Raw genomic sequence first — 24,571 nt, 5'->3', positions numbered from 1 at the left:
TATGGGGTGACCTTATAGAGGTTTATAAAATCATGTTGGACTTATGCAGAGTGTGGGAGTCCAAAATGAGAGGGAGTAAGTTTATGGTGAGAGGGCAAAGATTTAAAAGTGACCTAAGGGGCAATGTTTTCATGTAGGAGGTGGGACATGCATGCCAGAGGAAGTGGTAAAAACCGAAAGAACTGCGGATGCTGTAAATCAGGAACAAAAACAGAAGTTGCTGGTAAAGCTCAGCAGCAGGTCTGGCAGCATCTGTGGAGGAGAAAAACAGAGTTAACGTTTCGGGTCCGGTAACCCTACTGAGGGTCGTTAACATTAACTCTGTTTTCTCCTCCACAGATGCTGCCGGGTCTGCTGAGCTTTTCCAGCAACTTTTGTTTTTGTTCCAGAGGAGGTGGTGGAGGCTGGTACAATTACAACATTTAAAAGGCATCTGGATGGGTATATGAATAGGAAGGGTTTAGAAGGATATGGGCCAAATGCTGGCAAACAGGGATAGATTTTAACTTAGGATATCTGGTCAGGATGGATGACTTGGACCGAAGGGTCTGTCATGCTGTACATCTCAACGACTCTCTAGCTCTGTCCCCATTAAGGCTGGGATGTGATTTGGAATATTCTTATCCATTTTCAGGAAGTGGGTGTATTGACTGATCCCTGTTGCCCAGAGGCCAGTAAAGAGCACATTGCAATGGGTCTAGAGTCATGTGGAGACCAAACATGGCAGATTTCCCTCCCGAAAGGGCATCAGTCAACCCGTTGGTTTATATCACTGGGATGGCTAACGGTGAATGGTCATGCCCTCTGTGTCACGTTTTACAAAGTAATTAAATAGGCAGCCACTGGCTACGTCATTGACCCGGGAGCTTGGGTCCAAATTGAGGAAGAAATTGGAGAAATCATTTTTCCACTTTGGTGCGCTCTTACAGGAAAGTACATGAATGATTGATGCAGCTATTTTTGGCAAAGTGTTTCACTCCTCATTACAGACGGTGTCAGCAGATGAAGGTGTGCTCTGAGAACAATAGGTTCATTTTATTTGAGCTGACAGCCTGTGAGAACAATTTAAAATAGAAACTCCACTCCTGGACTGAGAGGAGAATGGTGTAGGAGGACATGTCGCAACAAAAGCAAATAAATATGAGGTGAGCAATGAGTGAATACAAACAGGAAAACATCAAAAGCACAGAGGAAAGATTCTTAGGGATTAGTGACATCAGAAAGATCACGAAACAGGAAGCAATTCACTCCCTACAGCCCCATGGAGATGATAACATCCACTGAGAAACACTGATGGGTACAGCAAACACCAAACATTCACAATGACCAGATCACAGCTCTAACACTCCCCTCACACTGGGACCCTCACTGCCCTAACACTCCCCTCACACTGGGACCCTCACTGCCCTAACACTCCCCTCACACTGGGACCCTCACTGCCCTAACACTCCCCTCACACTGGGACCCTCACTGCCCTAACACTCCCCTCACACTGGGACCCTCACTGCCCTAACACTCCCCTCACACTGGGACCCTCACTGCCCTAACACTCCCCTCACACAGGGACCCTCACTGCCCTAACACTCCCCTCACACTGGGACCCTCACTGCCCTAACACTCCCCTCACACTGGGACCCTCACTGCCCTAACACTCCCCTCACACTGGGACCCTCACTGCCCTAACACTCCCCTCACACTGGGACCCTCACTGCTCTAACACTCCCATCACACTGGGGCCCTCACTGCCCTAACACTCCCCTCACACTGGGACCCTCACTGCCCTAACACTCCCCTCACACAGGGACCCTCACTGCCCTAACACTCCCCTCACACTGGGACCCTCACTGCCCTAACACTCCCCTCACACTGGGACCCTCACTGCCCTAACACTCCCCTCACACAGGGACCCTCACTGCCCTAACACTCCCCTCACACTGGGACCCTCACTGCCCTAACACTCCCCTCACACTGGGACCCTCACTGCCCTAACACTCCCCTCCCACTGGGACCCTCACTGCCCTAACACTCCCCTCACACAGGGACCCTCACTGCCCTAACACTCCCCTCACACTGGGACCCTCACTGCCCTAACACTCCCCTCACACAGGGACCCTCACTGCCCTAACACTCCCCTCACACGGTGACCCTCACTGATGTCCCACAGTGCTCTGAGATTCTTTATTTCTTTTGAACAGATGTAGCCTGCATTTCCTGCTCTCCATGTTGAAAAGCGGCAGTTGTGTTCAAACACCTGACTTTCCTGTCAGCGCACCTATAAGAAACATTTCTCATGGCATGTGACCTGAAGGGTTTACAGTCTCAGACTCCATCTTAATCTGGGATCACTTGAACCCTGACATTCTACAGAAACAAACTCCTCTGTTGTGAATGTAGATACTCTCCCTGTCCCGAGGTAGATGAGGAAGATAACGTTTGTGTCGGCTGGTTTGTGCAATTAAATGGCTGATAATTTTCTTCAATACTTCAGTTTCCACTCCAGTTTCTTACATTAGTAAGATTAAGATAAGCAGTACCCTATCAGGAAAACCCTCTTCAGGGCCCATGTTCAACTCCAGTGGTAGGACGCGCCCCCCCCCCCCCCCACAAAAAAAAAAGCGGATTCTCCAGCATCTGCCGTTCCCATCATCCCTGCATCCTCTCGAACCTGCTCTGCAATGTCAGTTGGAATCACAGACTCCCGGACGCAGACTTGAGCCCACAATTTTATGAGTCAGTGGTGAGATTGCTGGCCATTGAGATGAGGTGACTGGAGGGTGTTTGCTGAGAGAGCTGTGTGCTGGAATCTGTATAAAATAGTTATATAAATGTTTGATTCGGCAGGCACTGCTGGGAATTCTGACCTGGAGAGGGTGGATGTTTACATACGTAACAATTGCTTGAAAAGAACAGGCGAATGAGTATGAGGTGCACTTTCTCCCATTCTGCCAGATACACTCCACAACAACCAGAATGATACAGCACCGTTAGATCCTGCACACCAGAGTTAGCTCATTAAATCAATTATCCAATTCATCTAAGATAACAAAGTGTGGGGCTGGACGAAAACAGCAGGCCAAGCAGCATCTCAGGAGCACGAAAGCTGACGTTTCAGGCCTAGACCCTTCATCAGAGAGGGGGATGGGGAGAGGATTCTGAAATAAATAGGGAGAGAGGGGGAGGCAGACCGAAGATGGAGAGGAGAGTATAGGTGGGGAGCGGATAGGTCAGTCCGGGGAGGATGGACAGGTCAAGGAGGCCGGATGACGTTAGTAGGTGGGAAATGGAGGTACAGCTTGAGGTGGGAGGAAGTGATGGGTGAGAGGAAGAACAGGTTAGGAAGGCGGGGACGAGCTGGGCTAGTTTTGGGATGCAGTTGGGGAAGGGGAGATTTTGAAGCTTGTGAAATCCACATTGATACCATTGGGCTGCAGGGTTCCCAGGCGGAATATGAGTTGCTGTTCCCGCAACCTTCGGTTAACATCATTGTGGCACTGCAGGAGGCCCATGATGGACGTGTCGTCTGAGGAATGGGAGGGGGAGTTAAAATGGTTCGCGACTGGGAGGTGCAGTTGTTTATTGCGAACTGAGCGGAGGTGTTCTGCAAAGCGGTCCCCTAGCCTCCGCTTGGTTTCCCCAATGTAGAGGAAGCCACACCGGGTACAATGGATACAGTATACCACATTGGCAGATGTGCAGGTGAACATCTGCTTAATATGGAAAGTCATCTTGGGGCCTGGGATGGGGGTGAGGGAGGAGGTGTGGGGGCAAGTGTAGCACTTCCTGCGGTTGCAGGGGAAGGTGCCGGGTGTGGTGGGGTTGGAGGGCAGTGTGGAGCGAACAAGGGGGTCACGGAGAGAGTGGTCTCTCCAGAAGGCAGACTAGGGTGGGGATGGAAAAATGTCTTGGGTGGTGGGGTCGGATTGTAGATGGCGGAAGTGTCGGAGGATGATGCGTTGTATCCGGAGGTTGGTGGGGTGGTGTGTGAGAACGAGGGGGATTCTCTTAGGGCGGTTGTGGCAGGGACGGGGTGCGAGGGATGTGTTGCGGGAAATGCGGGAGACGTGGCCGAGTGTGTTCTCGGCCACTGCAGGGGGGATGTTGTGGTCCTTGAAGAACGCAGCCATTTGGGATGTGCAGGAGTGGAATGCCTCATCCTGGGAGCAGATGTGGCGGAGGCGAAGGAATTGGGAATAGGGGATGGAATTTTTGCAGGAGGGTGGGTGGGAGGAGGTGTATTCTAGGTAGCTGTGGGAGTCAGTGGGCTTGAAATGGACATCAGTTTCGAGCCAGTGGCCTGAGATGGAGACAGAGAGGTCCAGGTAGGTGAGGGATGTGTTGGAGATGGTCCAGGTGAACTTGAGGTTGAGGTGGGAGGTGTTGGTGAAGTGGATGAACTGTTCGAGCTCCTCTTGGGAGCAAGAGGCGGCGCTGATACAGTCATCAATGTACCGGAGGAAGAGGTGGGGTTTGGGGCCAACTGCACCTCCCAGTCGCGAACCATTTCAACTCCCCGTCCCATTCCTTACACGACATGTCCATCCTGGGCATCCTGCAGTGCCACAATGATGCCACCCGTAGGTTGCAGGAACAGCAACTCATATTCCGCTTGGGAACCCTGCAGCCCAATGGTATCAATGTGGACTTCACAAGCTTCAAAATCTCCCCTCCCCCCACTGCATCCCAAAACCAGCCCAGCCTGTCCCTGCCTCCCTAACCTGTTCTTCCTCTCACCCATCCCTTTCTCCCACCCCAAGCCGCACCTCCATCTCCTACCTACTAACCTCATCCCACCTCCTTGACCTGTCCGTCTTCCCTGGACTGACCTATCCCCTCCCTACCTCCCCACCTATACTCTCCGCTCCACCTATCTTCTTTTCTCTCCATCTTCGGTCCGCCTCCCCCTCTCTCCCTATTTATTCCAGAACCCTCTCCCCATCCCCCTCTCTCATGAAGGGTCTAGGCCCGAAACATCAGCTTTTGTGCTCCTGAGATGCTGCTTGGCCTGCTGTGTTCATCCAGCCTCATATTTTATTATCTCGGATTCCCCAGCATCTGCAGTTCCCATTATCACTATCCAATTCCTCTGACAGCTTTTCCCTATTAGTCCTGAAACTGTCTTCCCTCCAAGTATTTATTCAGCTCCTGTTTAAAACATTATTGACTCCACACTTTCAGGCAGTGTATTTCAAATGCCCTTCACCTGCCATTTAAAAAAATTCTCATGTCGCAAGATCCTTGGATCTTTTTACTAATCACATTAAATCTCTGCCCCTGAGTGCTCAGCTTTAGAAAATAGCAGGAAAGTAGGCCATTCAGCTTTTTATAGGCTCTGCCATTCGATAGGATTACAGCTGATTCCCCTGTTCCCTCTTTCCCCCATATCCTTCTGATCCTTTCAGCCTTTAGAACTACATCTGAGTCCTTCTTGAAGATGTTTTGTCTTCAAACACTTTCTGTGGCAGAGAATTCTCAGTTCCCCACCCCCTGGGGTAGAGAAATCGCTTCTCATCTCAGTCCTAAATGGCCAACCCCATATCCTTGGACTGTGACCCCTGGTTCTGTGCTCCCCTGTCATTGGAATCCAGCCTGTTTAGCCTTATAGAACATTACAGCACAGTACAGGCCCTTTGGCCCTCGATGTTGTGCCGACCTGTCATACCGATCTCAAGCCCATCCAACCTACACTATTCCATGTAAGTCCATATGCTTGTCCAATGATGACTTAAATGTACCTAAAGTTGGCGAATCTACTACCGTTGCAGGTAAAGCGTTCCATTCCCTTACTACTCTCTGAGTAAAGAAACTACCTGTGACATCTGTCCTATATCTTTCACCCCTCAATTTAAAGCAATGCCCCCTCGTGCTCGCTGTCACCATCCTAGGAAAAAGGCTCTCCCTATCCACCCTACCTAACTCTCTGATTATCTTATATGTCTCAATTAAGTCACCTCTCAACCTTCTTCTCTCTAACGAAAACAGCCTCAAGTCCCTCAGCCTTTCCTCATAAGACTTTCCCTCCATATCAGGCAACATCCTAGTAAATCTCCTCTGCACCCTTTCCAAAGCTTCCACATCCTTCTTATAATGCGGTGACCAGAACTGTACACAATACTCCAAGTGCGGCCGCACCAGAGTTTTGTACAGCTGCAGCATAACCTCTTGGTTCCGGAACTCCATCCCTCTTTTAATAAAAGCTAAAACACTGTATGCCTTCTTAACAGCCCTGTCAACCTGGGTGGCAACTTTCAAGGATTCCTTGTTGGAATTTTATAGGTTTCTGAGAGATTCCCCCCTTATTCTTCTGAGCTCCAGTGAATACAGTCCCAACTGATTGAGTCTCTCTTCATATGTCAGTCCTGCCAACCCAGGAATTAGTCTCTGTATTTAACTGAAGTCCTGAGGGTCCATTTGATTAAAATATGTGCATTGAATTGACATGCAAATAGAGAAAGCATCAAAATTATAACAGATCTCGCTGTGAACAATCATGCATTTTCACTGATTTTTGCTGTAATTTTGTCAGAAATCTTTAAAACAAACTTTAGCTTAAGTTGTGCAGAATTAAGACAGTTTTTCTTGGCAACTGAATTTTACAAAAGCTTCAAATCACACATTGACACAATTTATCAGCACATCTCAGCCACAATAAAACAATAATAGTTTCAGTCATTAAATCTGGTCCTTCGATAAAACATATTTCCGAGATAGTAATGCGGAGACAATGGGTCGAGCAGGGCTGTCAGGTTTGTGAATTTTGGATTTGACCAGGGCCTGGTCGACCCACTGTCTCGGCCTGCTCCTGCCCCACCAAACGTATCTCCACCTATCTCAACTCCATTTTCTCCCCTTTGGTCCAGGAATTCCCTATCTATGTCCATGACACCACCCACGTCCTCCACCTCCTCCAGAGCTTCCAATTCCCTGGCCCCCAACACCTCATTTTCACCATGGACGTCCAGTCCGTATACACCTGCATTCCCCATGCAGGTGGCCTGAAGGTCCTCTGCTTCTTCCTGTCCCGCAGGCCCGACCAATCCCCCTCCACCGACACCCTCGCCCGCCTGGCCAAACTCGTCCTCACCCTCAACAGCTTCTCTTTTGATTCCTCCCACTTCCTACAGACAAACGGGGTGACTATAGGTGCCCGCATGGGCCCAAGCTAGGCCTGCTTCTTTGTAGGTTATGTGGAACAGACCCTCTTCCGCACCTACACAGGCCCCAAACACCACCTCTTCCTCCGGTACATTGATGACTGTATCGGCGCCGCCTCTTGCTCCCAAGAGGAGCTTGAACAGTTCATCCACTTCACCAACACCTTTTACCCCAACCTCAAGTTCACATGGGCCATCTCCAACACATCCCTCACCTTCCTGGACCTCTCAGTCTCCATCTCAAGCAACCAGCTTGTAACTGATGTCCATTTCAAGCCCACCGACTCCCACAGCTACCTAGAATACACCTCCTCCCACCCACCAGCCTGCAAAAATTCCATCCCCTATTCCCAATTCCTTCGCCTCCACCGCATCTGCTCCCACGATGAGGCATTCCACTCCTGCATATCCCAAATGGCTGCGTTCTTCAAGGACCGCAGCATGCCCCCTGCAGTGGCCGAGAACGCACTCGGCAATGTCTCCCGCATTTCCCGCAACACATCCCTCACATCCCGTCCCTGCCACAACCGCCCTAAGAGAATCCCCCTAGTCCTCAATACCACCCCACCAAACTCCGGATAGAACGCATCATCCTCCGACGCTTCCGCCATTTACAATCCCACCCCACCACCCAAGACATTTTTCCATCCCCACCCCTGTCTGCTTTCCGGAGAGACCACTCTCTCCGTGACTCCCTTGTTCGCTCCACACTGCCCTCCAACCCCACCACACCCGGCACCTTCCCCTGCAACCACAGGAAGTGCTACACTTGCCCCCAAACCTCCTCCCTAACCCCATCCCAGGCCCCAAGATGACTTTCCACATTAAGCAGAGGTTCACCTGCACATCTGCCAATGTGGTATACTGCATCCACTGTACCCGGTGTGGCTTCCTCTACATCAGAGAAACCAAGCGGAGGCTCGGGGACTGCTTTGCAGAACACCTCCACTCGGTTCGCAACAAACAACTGCACCTCCCAGTCGCAAACCATTTCCACTCCCCCTTCCATTCTTTAGATGACATGTCCATCATGGGCCTCCTGCAGTGCCACAATGATGCCACCCGAAGGTTGCAGGAACAGCAACTCATATTCCGCCTGGGAACCCTGCAGCCCAATGGTATCAATGTGGACTTCACCAGCTTCAAAATCTCCCCTTCCCCCACTGCATCCCAAAACCAGCCCAGCCTGTCCCTGCCTGCCTAACCTGTCCTTCCTCTCACCTATCCCCTCCTCCGACCCCAAGCCCCACTTCCATCTCCTACCTACTAACCTCATCCCACCTCCTTGACCTGTCCGTCCTCCCTGGACTGACCTATCCCCTCCCTACCTCCCCACCTATACTCTCCTCTCCACCTATCTTCTTTTCTCTCCATCTTTGGTCCGCCTCCCCCTCTCTCCCTATTTATTTCAGAAGCTCCTTCCCCTCCCCCTTTTCTGATGAAGTGTCTAGGCCCGAAACGTCAGCTTTTGCGCTCCTCTGATGCTGCTTGGCCTGCTGTGTTCATCCAGCTTCACACTGTGTGACCTATAACTGTGATGTTGCTAAACTATTCAAACAAGTAAATTTAGTGTACAGTCTTCACTATTGACTATTAATTTGAAATTGTAAAGTGAATTCTAATCCCAACAGTAAAAACCTGACTGTCGCTTCTCTTCACTTTGTTATTTTTCAGCTTTTTCCTTCTTAAAGAGGTCTAACTGACAAAAAAAAATTTGAGGCAACAAATAGGCAATCAGCATTTTCTCATGGTTCTGGATCGCGCCTGAGTGAGTTTATCGCAATGATTAATCTTTAACAAATATTGTTTCTGCAGATCAGTATTGCGTGTCCCCAACTTGAAGTGATGACTGTGTCCTGCGGTTTCTGCAGTTTCTGGACTAGGTAAGGCACCGTGTCATGATGGACATTGTTTAGAATTCGAAAAGGACCAAATAATCTTTTCACCTCCATTTCTGGGGAGGAGATGACCAGTAGGTCTCATTGTCCCAGCTCCGTGGGCGGCATGGCTGGTTTGAGGTGTAGAGTAATGCCAACAGTGTGGGTTCAGTTCCCATCACCGTCTGAGATCACCATGAAGATCTCTCCTTCTCAACCTCTCCCCCTCACCTGAGGTTAGACCACCTCCAGTCATCTCCCCTCATGGAGAAAACTGCCCTATGGTCTGACTTTACCCTTCCTGTCTTTAAATAATGCAAGTGAGTCAGCACCCTTTTGGAGGTGGTGTGGTGGTAATGGAACTGGCCTACAGCCCTCCCCAGTACCATGTAATGGGACATGCCTTCAAATCCCGCCCGTGATATTTGCATACAATAAAAGCCGGAATTAAAAAAGCTAGCCCAATTTGGTTCCCTAATGCCCCTTTTTAAGTGAGTGAACCTGCCACTCTTACTCAGTCTGGCCTACATCTGATCGCAATGTGCTTGAATCTTAAATGTATTCCGAAATGGCCCAGCAAGACACTCAGTTCGAATTGCGACAAAGTCTAACAAAAGGAGTGAAACTGGATATACCACCCGGGGTTGACTTGGGTGACAGAAACAACAACAGTATACAGAACCATGTCAACCCTGCAAAATCTTCCTCAGTTACATTTCTGTTTTCCCAAAGTCCTCCCTGGGATGTGGGCAGTCATCGACTGGCCCAACACTGCCCCTGAAGTGAGTGGCTCTCTGGATCCACTTCAAAGGGCAGATAGGAGTTATAGAAACTCCACCACTTGCAAATTCCTCTCCATTCCACCGATCATCGTGGCCTGGACCTTTCTCTCTGTCCCTTCACTGTTACTGGGTCAAAATCGTCAAACTGCCTTCCTCATAGCATTGTAAGCGTCCCTGCCCCCTCCGTGGACTGTCGTGGTTCAAGAAGGCAGCTCATCACCACCTTATCCAGGGAAACTAGACTGGACAATAAATGTTCATCTTCCCATTAACACTCGCATCCCATTCACAAATCGCTCTGAGCGCGATGCAATGACACATGGACATGGGAGTATACAAGTCTGTTATTGCGAGACTTCAGAGAAGATTCTGAATGCAGCGTCTGCATCCCTTGACAGACTTGAGCACCGAATGCATGTCCAGATCCATTTTTATCTCTCAAATCTCATCTCCGATACTTCCACGGGTGAAATATTCCAAACAGGCAACACTCCTAGGTAACGTTTCGGGCCTAGACCCTTCATCAGAGAGGGGGATAGGGTGAGGGTTTTGGAATAAATAGGGACAGAGGGGGAGGCGGACCGAAGATGGAGGGAAAAGAAGATAGGTGGAGAGGAGAATATAGGTGGGGAGGTAGGGAGGGGATAGGTCAGTCCAGGGAAGACGGACAGGTCAAGGAGGTGGGATGAGGTTAGTGGGTAGGAGATGGAGGTGAGGCTTGGTGTGGGAGGAAGGGATGGGTGAGAGGAAGAACAGGTTAGGAAGGCAGAGACAGGTTGGACTGGTTTTGGGATGCAGTGGGTGGAGGGGAAGAGCTGGGCTGGTTGTGTGGTGCAGTGGGGGGGAGGGGTCATCTGGGCTGGTTTTGGGATGCGGTGGGGGAAGGGGAGATTTTGAAACTGATGAAGTCCACATTGATACCATTTGGCTGCAGGGTTCCCAAGCGGAATATGAGTTGCTGTTCCTGCAACCTTCGGGTGGCATCATTGTGGCACTGCAGGAGGCCCATGATGGACATGTCATCTAAAGAATGGGAGGGGGAGTGGAAATGGTTTGCGACTGGGAGGTGCAGTTGTTTATTGCGAACCGAGCGGAGGTGTTCTGCAAAGCGGTCCCCAAGCCTCAGCTTGGTTTCCCCAATGTAGAGGAATCCACGCCGGGTACAGTGGATGCAGTATACCACATTGGCAGATGTGCAGGTGAACCTCTGCTTAATGTGGAATGTCATCTTGGGGCCTTGGATAGGGGTGAGGGAGGAGGTGTGGGGGCAAGTGTAGCATTTCCTGCGTTGCAGGGGAAGGTGCCGGGTGTGGTGGGGTTGGAGGGCAGTGTGGAGCGAACAAGGGAGTCACGGAGAGAGTGGTCTCTCCGGAAAGCAGACAAGGGTGGGGATGGAAAAATGTCTTGGGTGGTGGGGTCGGATTGTAGATGGCGGAAGTGTCGGAGGATGATGCGTTGTATCCAGAGGTTGGTGGGGTGGTGTGTGAGAACGAGGGGGATCCTCTTAGGGCGGTTGTGGCGGGGGCGGGGTGTGAGGGATGTGTTGCGGGAAATGTGGGAGACGCAGTCAAGGGCGTTCTCGACCACTGTGGGGGGAAAGTTGCAGTCCTTGAAGAACTTGGACATCTGGAATGTGCGGGAGTGGAATGCCTCATCATGGGAGCAGATGCGGCGGAGGCGGAGGAATTGGGAATAGGGGGTGGAATTTTTGCAGGAGGGTGGGTGGGAGGAGGTGTATTCTAGGTAGCTGTGGGAGTCGGCGGGCTTGAAATGGACATCAGTTACAAGCTGGTTGCCTGAGATGGAGACTGAGAGGTCCAGGAAGGTGAGGAATGTGCTGGAGATGGCACAGGTGAACTGAAGGTTGGGGTGGAAGGTGTTGGTGAAGTGGATGAACTGTTCGAGCTCCTCTGGGGAGCAAGAGGCGGCGCCGATACAGTCATCAATGTACCGGAGGAAGAGGTGGGGTTTGGGGCCTGTGTAGGTGCGGAAGAGGGACTGTTCCACGTAACCTACAAAGAGGCAGGCATAGCTGGGGCCCATGCGGGTGCCCATGGCCACCCCCTTAGTCTGTAGGAAGTGGGAGGAATCGAAAGAGAAGTTGTTGAGGGTGAGGACGAGTTCGGCTAGGCGGATGAGGGTGTCGGTGGAGGGGGACTGGTCGGGCCTGCGGGACAGGAAGAAGCGGAGGGCCTTGAGGCCATCTGCATGCGGAATGCAGGTGTATAGGGACTGGACGTCCATGGTGAATATGAGGTGTTGGGGGCCAGGGAATTGGAAGTCCTGGAGGAGGTGGAGGGCATGGGTGGTGTCACGGACGTAGGTGGGAAGTTCCTGGACCAAAGGGGAGAAAATGGAGTCCAGATAGGTGTAGATGGGTTCGGTGGGGTAGGAGCAGGCTGTGACGATGGGTCAACCAGGGCAGGCAGGTTTGTGGATTTTGGGAAGGACATAGAAACGGGCCGTGGGGGGTTGGGGAACAATGAGGTTGGAGGCTGTGGGTGGGAGGTCCCCTGAGGTGATGAGGCCGTGAATGGTGTTGGAGATGATGGTTTGGTGCTCGGGGGTGGGGTCATGATCGAGGGGGTGGTAGGAGGTGGTGTCGGAGAGTTGGCGTCTGGCCTCGGCGATGTAGAGGTCCGTGCGCCATACTACCACTGCGCCACCCTTGTCTGCGGGTTTGATGGTGAGGTTGGGGTTGGAGCGGAGGGCTGCCCGTTCTGCGGGGGAGAGGTTGGAGTGGGTGAGAGGGGTGGAGAGGTTGAGGCGGTTAATGTCTCGACGGCAGTTGGAGATGAAGAGGTCGAGGGAGGGTAGGAGGCCTTGGGGTGGTGTCCAGGAGGAGGACTTGTGTTGGAAGCGGGTGAAGGGGTCAGTGGAAGGAGGGTTAGGTTCCCGGTCGAAAAAGTAGGCGTGGAGGCGAAGACGGCGGAAAAACTGCTCTATGTCCAACCGTGACTGGTATTCGTTGATGTGTGGTTGTAGGGGGACAAAGGTGAGCCCCTTGCTCAGGACTGACCGTTCGTCCTCAGTCAGTGGGAGGTCTGGGGGGATGGTGAAGATGCGGCAGGGCTCAGTGTGACTGTCTCCTCTGGGGTTGCAGGCTGTGGAGGTTGTGGGCGGAGCGATGAGGTCGTCGGCTGTGGGCGGGGTTCCGTCGGCCGTGGGCGGGGTTCCGTCGGCGGTGGGCGGGGTTCTGTCGGCGTCGGCCATGGGCGGGGTTCCGTCGGCGGTTGGAGGATCGGGGTGGGCGGCAGCAGCTGCGGTGAGGGTGGTGTGTGAGGTGTTGTACCTGGACGTGGAGGCGGTGACTGCAGCAGCGGTTCCGGAAGTGGTGTGGCCGGCGGAGGCGGATGTGACATCAACGGTGGGGTCTCCGGCCGTGTCCTCATGGTCAATGGCGGCGGGTGCATGGTGGGGGAGGGGTAGGGACAGGCTCGGGATTTGGGAGGCGCAGGAATCCTCTTGTGGGTGGCAGGTCCCAGTGAGTTTGTTGTACTTACGATTTTTGGTGTCCAGTAAAGCTGAGTAAAAGTGGGTGTTCAGTCTGCCAATGTGGTATACTGCATCCACTGCACCCGGTGTGGCTTCCTCTACATTGGGGAAACCAAGCGGAGGCTTGGAGACCGCTTTGCAGAACACCTCCGCTCGGTTCGCAATAAACAACTGCACCTCCCAGTCGCAAACCATTTCCACTCCCCCTCCCATTCTTTAGATGACACGTCCATCATGGGCCTCCTGCAGTGCCACTATGATGCCACCCGTAGGTTACAGGAACAGCAACTCATATTCCGCTTGGGAACCCTGCAGCCCAATGGTATCAATGTGGACTTCACCAGCTTCAAAATCTCCCCTTCCCCCACCGGATCCCTAAACCAGCCCAGTTCGTCCCCTCCCCCCACTGCACCACACAACCAGCCCAGCTCTTCCCCTCCACCCACTGCATCCCAAAACCAGTCCAACCTGTCTCTGCCTCCCTAACCGGTTCTTCCTCTCACCCATTCCTTCCTCCCACCCCAAGCCGCACCTCCATCTCCTACCCACTAACCTCATCCCACCTCCTCGACCTGTCCGTCTTCCCTGGACTGACCTATCCCCTCCCTACCTCCCCACCTATACTCTCCTCTCCACCTATCTTCTTTTCTCTACATCTTCGGTCCGCCTCCCCCTCTCTCTCTATTTATTCCTGAACCCTCATCCCATCCCCCTCTCTGATGAAGGGTCTAGGCCCGAAACGTCAGCTTTTGTGCTCCTGAGATGCTGCTGGACCTGCTGTGTTCATCCAGCCTCAGGTTTTATTGTCCTGGGCTGGTTGTGTGATGCAGTGGGAGGAGGGGACGAACTGGGCTGGTTTTGGGATGCAGTGGGGGAAGGGGAGATTTTGAAGCTGGTGAAGTCCACATTGATACCATTGGGCTGCAGGGTTCCCAAGCGGAATATGAGTTGCTGTTCCTGCAACCTTCGGGTGGCATCATTGTGGCACTGCTGGAGGCCCAGGATGGACACGTCATCTAAAGAATGGGAGGGGGAGCGGAAATGGCTCGTGACTGGGAGGTGCAGTTGTTTATTGCGAACTGAGCAGAGGTGTTCTGCAAAGCAGTCCCCGAGCGTCCGCTTGGTTTCTCTGATGTAGAGGAAGCCACACCGGGTACAATGGATACAGTATACCACATTGGCAGATGTGCAGGTGAACCTCTGCTTAATGTGGAAAGTCATCTTGGGGCCTGGGATAGGGGTGAGGGAGGAGGTGTGGGGGCAAGTGTAGCATTTCCTGCGGTTGCAGGGGAAGGTGCCGGGTGTGGTAGGGTTGGAGGGCAGTGTGGAGCGAACAAGGGAGTCACGGAGAGAGTGGTCTCTCCGGAAAGCAGATAAGGGTGGGGATGCTTTTGTGCTCCTGAGATACTGCTGGGCCTGCTGTGTTCATCCAGCCTCACCCTCTGTTAGCTTGAATGAGATCACCTCTTTTTCTTCTAAACTCTGGAGAACAGGTTTTCTTTCCCCCAATGGGTTGTGATCTGAATGCACTGCTACAAATGTTGGCGGAAGCAGATTCAATAATAACCTCCACAAGGAAGTTTAGACGTGAGAAGGTAGTCACACAGGGCAGCCACTGGATGCCTCACAGAGCTGGATGATCAACACCAATAGTACATCATTCTATGTTTCAATGACCTGATTAGACAAGGTTATGGATAGATTGTTATGTGCGGTCCAGCCTAGATTCAGTCAGGTATGAATGATCATTGATTTCTTTGGCCATCATTCATGAATAATTTGTCTCTTCTCTTTAATAGGAGACCATCATGTTTCTGCTGTTTATGTGCCTCCTTGCAGCTCTCACTGCAGCTCAGAAAGCTTCCGTCAGAACTTGCTCCAGGTATCAGAATAAACTGAACTGCCTGAATCGTAATTTTACTGAGATCCCGCAAGTGCCAACAGACATCATCCAGCTCAACTTAATCAACAACAGAATCAGGCTTATTGAAGAGACATCGTTTTCTCAGCTACTGGTGCAGCTACGGATTCTCCTCATTGGATTACAGACCGAGCCACCACTGCGTGTCAGAGCAAGAGCATTTAGGAATCTGCCCAATTTGATGTACCTTGATCTGGGTGGAAATAAAAACTTGACGCTGGACGTGGAGGCGTTTGCTGGGCTACGGAAACTGCAAATCCTGTATCTTGACCACAATGGTTTGACTGACTCAATCTTGCAACGGGGACATTTTAAAAATTTAATCTCACTGCACACCCTCATTCTTGACGGAAACAAGATCAAGCAAATCAGACCGGATTCAACATTTTCTAGCCTAAGAGCTTTGAAAAATGTTCATTTTAAGGCAAATGTGATTCGCCAGATTTGTGAGGGGGACCTGCACAATGTCCCACGGGGGTATTTTGAAACATTCGACATCTCCTCAAACAGACCCTTGTACGCAAATGAAAACTTTGACTGGGAGCAGTGCGGGAATCCTTTCAAAAACATAATGCTGAACACATTGGACATTTCACAAATTGGCCTTAATGTCCACGGGCTGGAGAAGATGTTTTTAGCTATGAAAGGAACGCTTATCATTCACCTGAAGATGCAACATTTGACCATTGGGAGGTCGTTTGGCTATAATAACATAGAAGATCCAAACAATCGGACACTGGCTGGTCTCAGGGACAGTTCTGTTCTGAATCTGGATATGTCCCATGGCTCCATCTTTACACTTGCCCCCTATTTATTTTCACACTTAACTTTCTTGAAGTTGCTTACATTATCTTTCAACAAGATCAATCAGATTGAAACTAACGCATTCTTTGGCCTAGACTCCCTTCTGCAATTAAACCTTTCCTTCAATCTGCTGGGAGAGATCTACTCATCTACCTTCGAAGGTCTGAGGAATGTCACGTTAATTGACTTGCAGCACAACCACATTGGAGTCATTCAGTATAATGCGTTCCGCGGACTGAATCAGCTGATGACGTTGAACCTTCGAGACAATGCACTCTCTGTTATTTCTGGGTTTCACCATCTCCCACAAATGGCTTATTTCTTAGTGGGCCTCAACCGAATCAGCTCAGTTTATGGCCTGGAGGCAGTTTCCAGGAGCACCTTTCTTGATTTCTCAAACAATGCCTTTACAAACCTCGATGTTTTCTATGCCATCATGCAACTTCCTTTTGTGAAGCATCTTTTGTTGAGGGAAAACCGTATATCGAAGTGCACGCCTGCTCGAACTGATATCATTCCAAAAAACAATCAGTTAATCCACCTTGAACTCTCAAGTAATTTCCTCGATTTGGTATGGACATCAAAGCAGTGCTGGGAAGTGTTTCATAACCTGACTAACCTAACTGTTCTTCTTCTCAATCAAAACTATCTTACCGAGCTACCACAAGATATTTTTAAAGGTTTGGTTTCTCTGAAGAGACTCAACTTATCATCTAACTCTCTGACCAAACTCAGTCAGGGTCTGTTTCCCAGCTCACTTGAAATTCTCGATCTATCTGAAAATCGCCTTGTGTCACCAAACCCAGATGTGTTCAGTTTTGTGAGTCACCTGGACTTGAGGCAAAACCAATACATCTGTGATTGTGGTCTCAGGGTGTTTATCGAATGGTTAAATACCACGGAGGTGGTCTTGGCGCAACCGTTAACAGATGTGTACTGTGTGTTTCCAGATAATTTACAAGGGACTCCTCTTCTCTCTCTGAGCACTGATGGGTGTGATGAAGATGATAATGTGGAATCCATACAGTTTGCTCTCTTTGTGTTCTTCACAACTCTATTACTGACTATTGGCTCTTGTGTCCTTCTCTACAATCACTACAGAGGCTTGATCTACATCTGGTACAAAAGAACAACAAACAAGATCATGAATGGTCAGAAGGCAGATGAGGAAGGGAAGGCCTATAAGTTTGATGCATACCTATGCTTCAGCAGTAATGACATTGAGTGGGTGACAAATTCCCTTCTGCAATACTTGGACTCCCAGTTCAATGAGAAGAATAGGTTTCAGATGTGCTTTGAAGACCGTGACTTCATTCCTGGCGAGGACCATATTACGAACATACGTGATGCAATCTGGAGCAGCAAGAAGACGGTCTGCATTGTGACCAGGCAGTTCCTGAAGGATGGCTGGTGTGTCGAAGCCTTCAATATCGCGCAGAGTCGACTTTTCCATGAACTGAGGGAGGTGATGGTCGTGTTGGTTGTCGGCAAGCTCCCGGACTACCAGCTCATGAAGTACCAGCCCATCAAAGCCTACATCCAGAGCAGGCAATACATGCGCTGGCCAGAAGACCCACAGGACCACAAGTGGGTCTTGGACAGGCTGGCCTACCAAATTTTGCAGGAACCCAGAAGGAAAAATGCAGAACTGCAGAAGCCTCTCAGTCGTCTGAATTTCTTCAGAAGGAATAAGGCCAATGACAGCTTTAGATTGCAACAGGTTGCAACAGTTGCAAGATAAGAATGGCCCGCAGGAGATGCTGGCTGCAGGCCGACTGCAAGATTAAACTCGATCTCCTTCTGAATGGCTCTTCAAAAACAGCAAAGTACGCCACCAACAGGTGACCTGTAGCCTCAACACTTAACTGCAACAAGTCTGCTGTAACATAAAAACTACCTCAACAAATGAACCAATGTGCTCTCAGTACCTCTGAGTCACAGCCCCACCCAGCTCTGCACGCCTTCCGAGACCCAGAGAAAGGCACATGCCCAACTCACTTCATTTTTTTTTAAACCGTTGCGACCTTCATTTGAGTTTAATCGCCTACCTCCATCAGGCAGGTACTCTAGCTTAAATAAAACAAAGAACTGCGGATGTGAGAGACCTGAAACAAAGGCAGAAATTGCGGGAGAAGCTCAGCAGGTCTGGCAGCCTCTGTGGGAAAGTAGTGGAGTTTTAACATTTTTGGATCCCATTCTGAAAAAGACTCACTGGAGTTGAAACTGTTAACTCTGCTTTCTTCCCACAGATGCTGCCAGACCTGCTGAGTTTCTTCAGCAATTTCTGGGTTTGTTTTGGGTGCTCCAATTGGTCATTCATACAGCTGGCACTGACAGGAGCATGCCCTTGGCTAGTGAGATGGAAGGACAGCTGGCTCACAGCTGTACACAAACATGCAGAGTATGCGAAGGAGGTCTTGTGCCCCACTGGGTAACCTCTGAGCCTATAGCTCTCGGTCCCAGTCTGCCTTCAGGTTTGGGTAGCCAAGGAATATGCCGTCACAGCACAGATTCTTAAAGGGAGCGTCCAGTTGGCTTGATAGCCAGAGCAGATCAAATCATTGCCATCGACAGGGGGTTTGAGCTGGTTTGGGGGTCACTTCAAGACCCGTGTTCTTTGGCCTCCTTGGTTTCTGTGCTATAGGTTGTCAGAAAACTGGAGAGATCACGTCGTCCATAGGAGCCAGGGTTAGTTTCATCAGTTCACTTGATCAGTGGAGATTTTGAAAGCATGTGGATTATCTATTACCTAAAAAGCAAAGATGGTACTAAATCGAACAATCTATTTGACCCAATAGTCTCCATGGGTGTTTATCTGCTACATGAGCAGTAATTATGAATGCTACATGCCTGCTGTCCCTTATAACTGATATTAACCATTCTGTTGAACACGTACAAAACTGATTTTTAACCACTGACATTATTCTCCTTTAAACACTGACTCCAGGGCAGCATTCCACTGTCCGGAACCTTCTGTGTAAAAAAAGTAGGAATTTCTTCTGCTGCCTGGCTGTATTCCATTGATCTTGTAGCTTCTGGTGGCATTAACCTCTCAACAAGCATTCGGCATGTTGAGCCCACTTCACTATTCAGTAAAATCATGGCAGATCTGATTGTCACCTCACACTCACATCCCGGTCCCCTTTCATCCCGCACATAACAAGAATCTATCCAACAACGCCATAAAAATATTCAACGACTTCCCTTTGACCACCTTTTTCAGGAAGATCAGTCCCAAGACTTATGATCATCTAGGATAAAAACATTTCACCTCACCTCTGATCGGAATAAGTGGCCACTCATTTTTAAACAATGATCTGCAATCTCCCACAAGAAGAAACATCCTTTCCACACCTACCCGTCAAGACCCCTCAGGGCCTTATATGTTCTAAGCCCCACCAGTTACAAGCCCAGCCGATCCAACCTCTCCTCATAAGATACCAGCCCATTACCATTCTTTGCTGAACTGCTTCTAAAGCAGCTACCAACACCTTTAAATAAGGTGACTAACACTGTGTGTGGTTTTCCAGACATGCAGTCATCAAATATCCATGAAACTGAAGCATAACCTCCCCACTTTTGTATTCAACTCCCTATCGCGATAAATGAGAACATTCTATCAGTTTTCTGACTTACTTGCTGTACCTGTGTACAAACCTTTTCAGCAGGCTGACCAACGATAGTAGATTCGCCAACTTTAGGTACATTTAAGTCGTCATTGGATAAGCGTATGGATGTACATGGAATAGTGTATGTTAGATGGGCTTCAGATCGGTATGACAGGTCGGCACAGCATCGAGGGCCGAAGGGCCTGTACTGTGCTGTAATGTTCTATGTTCTATGACCAGATGCCTCTGTATTTCAGAGCTCTGCAATCTCTAACCCTTCGCACAATATGCTCATTTATTATAGTTCCTGCCAAAGTGGAAATTTTCACATTTTCCCACATAATACTGCATTCGCCAATTTCTTCTGCCTCATCATTTAACTGATCAATGTCTTTTTGCAGCTTCTTATAGTCTTTGTGAATTAATTTCTGAACGATCTCTGTGTCATTAGTTGATGGCAACTGGACCATCTGGCTCTTTAGCCACCAAGTCATTTCTCTAAATGGTTACCAATAGCAAAGGTGTCACATTCACTGTGTTCCAAACTGATGGACCTTCCCTGAATCATGGGAGCTTTGGAAAATTAAATCAACAATCTCACTAGCCACTTCCTTTAAGACCCTAGGATGAAGCCCATCAGGACATGGTCAGCCCACAGCTTTGACAATTCAGTTCCAATCATTGAAATCCATTTTGTTCCATCCTTTGATAAGTTTAAACGCCTCTTGTTCAATTGTTCCATTCCTCTGCTTTAATGAAGCCAGCTCGTTTGTTAAGTCTATGTTTTTATTTCCTTACAGTTGGCAGCTTCCTCTCTGTTATACCTTCACTGTTGCTTTAACATTTTTCCTGTTGTGTGGGGCCCTTAAACTGCACACAGAATTCTGGTTGTGGTTTGAACAAAGGTTTAGTAAAGGTTCAATGCTCATTCTGACTTTAATGTTTCATAATTTTTATCATAATGAATCAAACTAATAGTTTCCATGCAAAACGTGGGTCTTGTTTTAGCTGCTGATTTGGAATTGTAGAATTTTATGGTGCAGAAGGAGGCCTTTCTACTTATTGTGTCTGTACTGGCTCCTCAAGGAACTGCCCAGCTGGTCCCAATCTCCAGCCCTATCTCTGTAGCCCTCTAAATCCATTACTTTCAAATATATATCCAGCTCCCTTTTGAAACCTCCTATCGAATTCGCCTCCACTCCTCCCCCAGGTAGTGCATTCCAAACCCTAACAATTCTGAGTGAAGAGGTTCCTCCGCATCTCACTTCTAGGTGACAGTCTTGACATTGTGACCCTCCATCCCCCACCCCGGTCACTGGCACAGTAGTAATGGTGTGTGCTGGAGTCATCCAGGTGAAACTGAGGAAGATACTTTTCTCCTGCCCCCAGTCATTTCTGCAGCCCCTCAAGCTCACCCCATCCCTCAGATATGTGACTACGAAGTAGCACCTTGGCCTGATGTTCCATCAGTTCTTCTGGAAGTGTGTCTGCTACTTTCCCTCTCTCTACATCTCTTAAATCTGTCAAGGATATGAAGTCACTTCTCACTGTGGACCCACCGTACAGCTCACTATGTCATGTTGGTTTCCCCAGCGTCAGTTAGTATCCCCATTCCAGTGGGCCAGAGTAATGTGTTCCCTCCCATTTGCGGTCTGGATGAACTGCCCACCCATGTTGAAGAGATTTTATGTGAGAATTGTAAGACTGTGAAACATTTTGTGTTCTGTGTGATTGTACTGTGAGGTGATCCCCTGCTCCATTTGCCTCTTTGCTAAAGACTGTTACTATATTGACCTGCGAAAATGGATTAGGTTGGAATTTGCCCAGTGTGGAAACTTTGCTTAAAACCAGAAATGCCTCCAGTGAATTTTGCTCCACAACTGAGATTTCGACCCAAATGTGACGCTTTTGATTCTTAAATGTGGGTAGAAAATTTAATTGAAACATATAAAATAATCAGAGGGTTAGATAGGGTGGATAGGGAGAGCCTTTTTCCTAGGATGGTGACGGCGAGCACGAGGGGGCATAGCTTTAAATTGAGGGGTGAAAGATATAGGACAGATGTCAGAGGTAGTTTCTTTACTCAGAGAGTAGTAAGAGAATGGAACGCTTTGCCTGCAACGGTAGTAGATTCGCCAACTTTAGGTACATTTAAGTCGTCATTGGATGAGCATATGGACGTACATGGAATAGTGTAGGTTAGATGGGCTTCAGATCGGTATGACAGGTCGGCACAACATCGAGGGCCGAAGGGCCTGTACTGTGCTGTAATGTTCTATGTTCTATGTTCTAAAATGGGAACTTTATTTTTTTATATCCTACTTTTGTATATGTCCTTTTATATCCTACAATAAACGTTGTTATATTTTACTGAATAAAAAATGTGAACATTTCAACCAGCTTTCCTGTGAAGTCCTGCAGCACACTTTGTGTTCTTGTTAAGGCTGTGTGTCACAGGTATGTAGCCATGTATCCCTGTATTGTATAAGTCAGCAGCAGCTCATTAGGCTGAACTGAGAGTTTGGGGAAAGTAGTGGTGTCATGATGTTATCACTGGACTGACATTCCAGACCTCCAGGCTAAAATTCTTGGGCCATGGGTTCAGATTCCACTCAAGTATGAGTAGTGACACTTGAATTTAAAATCCACTGAATGGTGATCACAAAATTCCCATCTGATTCTGATTTTTGACATCCTTGAAAGAAGGAACTCTGCTGTCATTACCTGGTCTGGCCTACATGTGTCTCTAGACCCACAGCAATGTGGTTAAACATTAAACTGGCCTCTGAAATGATCTAACAAACCTCTCAGTTCAAGGGCAAATAGGGATGAGCAACAGATGCTGAACTAGTCAGCGGAGTGTGGATGAATGTAGACAAATGATTGACTCTCCTATGAAAGGCGCTGACTTAGAGAAAAGACCCAGCAGCCATTAGGTTGAGGAGTGACGGGAAAGACCTGTCTGAAAAATTATTTTTCAACCATGGAAAGGATCAAAGAAACATTGAGGCCAGCAGTGTCCATGGGTCACAGTCACAAATGTCCTAATTAAGCCGTAACATCACTCAACCTGGGAAAATCACAGCAAATGTGTATTCACCATTCTAATGAGTAATTTTCATCAAAGATGGAGAGCCCCCATAAAGTAGTCCTCAGTTTCTGTACCTTATGTACAAGTGTACAAGTCCTCCTCTCCAGGTCTCTATCCATGTAGGTTTCTAATCCTCACGTTATGTTCATGGGAGGAGGAAAGTAAATACTTACTTTTCTGCAGTACCATATATCACCTCAGAATATCCCAAAGTGACTTGTAGCCTTCACTGATTTTTCATCATTTTTATCCTTTTTATCAATTTTGCATTATAAGCTGGAAATGACTGATGGGCTTCAGGACAACATAGTGTTAAAAAGACAAGAACATATCAAACAAGCTTTGTTTATTTATGAGGCCAGGCCTGGAGGCTAATTGCAAGCTGAGTCCCGACTTAAAAGGTTCTAACAGAAACAATAACGGGAAAAGCATTACATTTAAACTGCTAGCAGAAGTTGCCTATTAAGAAGGTCAATAGCTGGAAATTGGTTCTGGCAAGTCTGAAAGAGACCCTGCATTCAGCAGATGACAGCTGTTAAATGGTAATTGAGACCTCAGAGAGAGTCGATTAGTCTATCAGGGTGGAACCAGGAGTGAAGTAGTTTGTTTTTCTGAGCTATGTTTTCTGAGAGATGGTTCTGGGCTGCTGCTGCGACAACATGGGCATTTGAAAGCTCACTGTGCAATCAGATGCATCAGTTTTTGAAAGCCCAAAGAGTAGAAAACTGAGTTGGAAGTTTTAGCTGCCATTGCCTAGGTGAACTGAGGAAGTATGAAATAGCGTATTGTGAAAGCAGTTTAAATGATCTGGCCAATCTTGTTATTTTATTTATTCTTTAGTTGTTTGTTTGTCTGTATTTCGTGTATTTGGGAGCTGGCTGGAATCAAATGTTTTGGGATTAAAGCACAGACATTAATCAGTTTATTGTGATTCTTAATTTTCTGTCTGCTATTGTTATTTTCTGTCTAATAAATAGTTAAAATTTATCTTTGAGATACAAAACCAGTTTCTGGAAATTAATCATTCATGAAGTCTGGGATTGGTTAGGCAAAAGTCTGGTCAGGAACTGTTGGAATAATTATTGGGGGACTTTGATGGTTTAGTTTTACCATGCTGTGAATACAGAAGTAGAAAGTCCACTTTGGTTCAGCCACTCATCTCTGTGTTGTAACCTAATGAAGTTTTTTTTTGAAATGTAGTCACTGTTGTCATCGAGTCATTGAGTAATTGACATCACAGGAAGTCATCCGGTCCATGCCAGCTTTCCATAGAATAATCCAGTCAGTTCCATCAAGTTTATTCCCTTCAAACTCTCACCGAATGTCCTTTGAAGAATTTTTCTTTAAAATAATTGCTTTCAACTCTATCACCCTTGTGGGCTTTGGGTTTCAGGTTATTACCACTCACTGTACAATAGATTCCCCTTCAGATTCTCTTGGCCAAAGTTTTAAATCTGTCTCCCCATCATGACAGGCTGGAGCAGAAGGTGAAACCTCATGGGGTTTGGGGTATGCTGGCTGAATGGATACAGAACTGGGTTGCTCATAGAAGACAGAGAGTAGCAGTGGAAGGGTGCTTTTCAGAATGAGTGCTTTTCTGCAGGGATCAGTGCTGGGACCTTTATGGTTTGTAATATAAGTGACCTGGAGGTGTACAGACCCTGAAAGTGGCTACACTAGTGGATAAGGTGATCAAGAAGACATGCTTGCATTCATCAATGGGGTGTCAAATATAAATATTGGCAAGTTGGGTTACAGCAGTACAAAACTTTAGTTAGGCCATGGTTGGAATATTGCTCGCAGTTTTGTTCACCACATTACCAGAAGGATGTGGATGCTTTC

The 24,571-nt window shown here is 48.5% G+C and overlaps 1 protein-coding gene across 7 annotated transcripts in view; it reads left to right on the top strand.

Moving 5' to 3' along the window:
• The window catches only part of LOC125452346 (sushi domain-containing protein 4), a 218,145-nt gene extending 194,243 nt beyond the window's left edge, over window positions 1-23,902 (top strand). For 3 of the 7 annotated variants that reach the window (XM_059645147.1, XM_059645146.1, XM_059645148.1), the window contains exons 2-3: window positions 8,967-9,034; window positions 15,105-23,902. In XM_059645147.1, the coding sequence (XP_059501130.1) occupies window positions 15,114-17,771 (2,658 nt within the window). In that variant the 5' untranslated portion in view covers window positions 8,967-9,034; window positions 15,105-15,113 and the 3' untranslated portion in view covers window positions 17,772-23,902. Of the gene's footprint in view, window positions 1-8,966; window positions 9,035-13,142; window positions 13,178-13,243; window positions 13,295-15,104 lie in introns of those variants that run through there. The other 4 variants (XM_059645151.1, XM_059645153.1, XM_059645150.1 and 1 more) reach the window with 4 other exon arrangements.
• The last annotated feature ends 669 nt before the right edge of the window (window positions 23,903-24,571 follow it).

This window comes from Stegostoma tigrinum, chromosome 4 (genome assembly GCF_030684315.1).
Source record: "Stegostoma tigrinum isolate sSteTig4 chromosome 4, sSteTig4.hap1, whole genome shotgun sequence".
Taxonomy (NCBI): domain Eukaryota; kingdom Metazoa; phylum Chordata; class Chondrichthyes; order Orectolobiformes; family Stegostomatidae; genus Stegostoma; species Stegostoma tigrinum.
The sequence above is the reverse complement of the archived record's forward strand: the minus strand, read 5'-3'. Positions and strand labels throughout refer to the sequence as shown.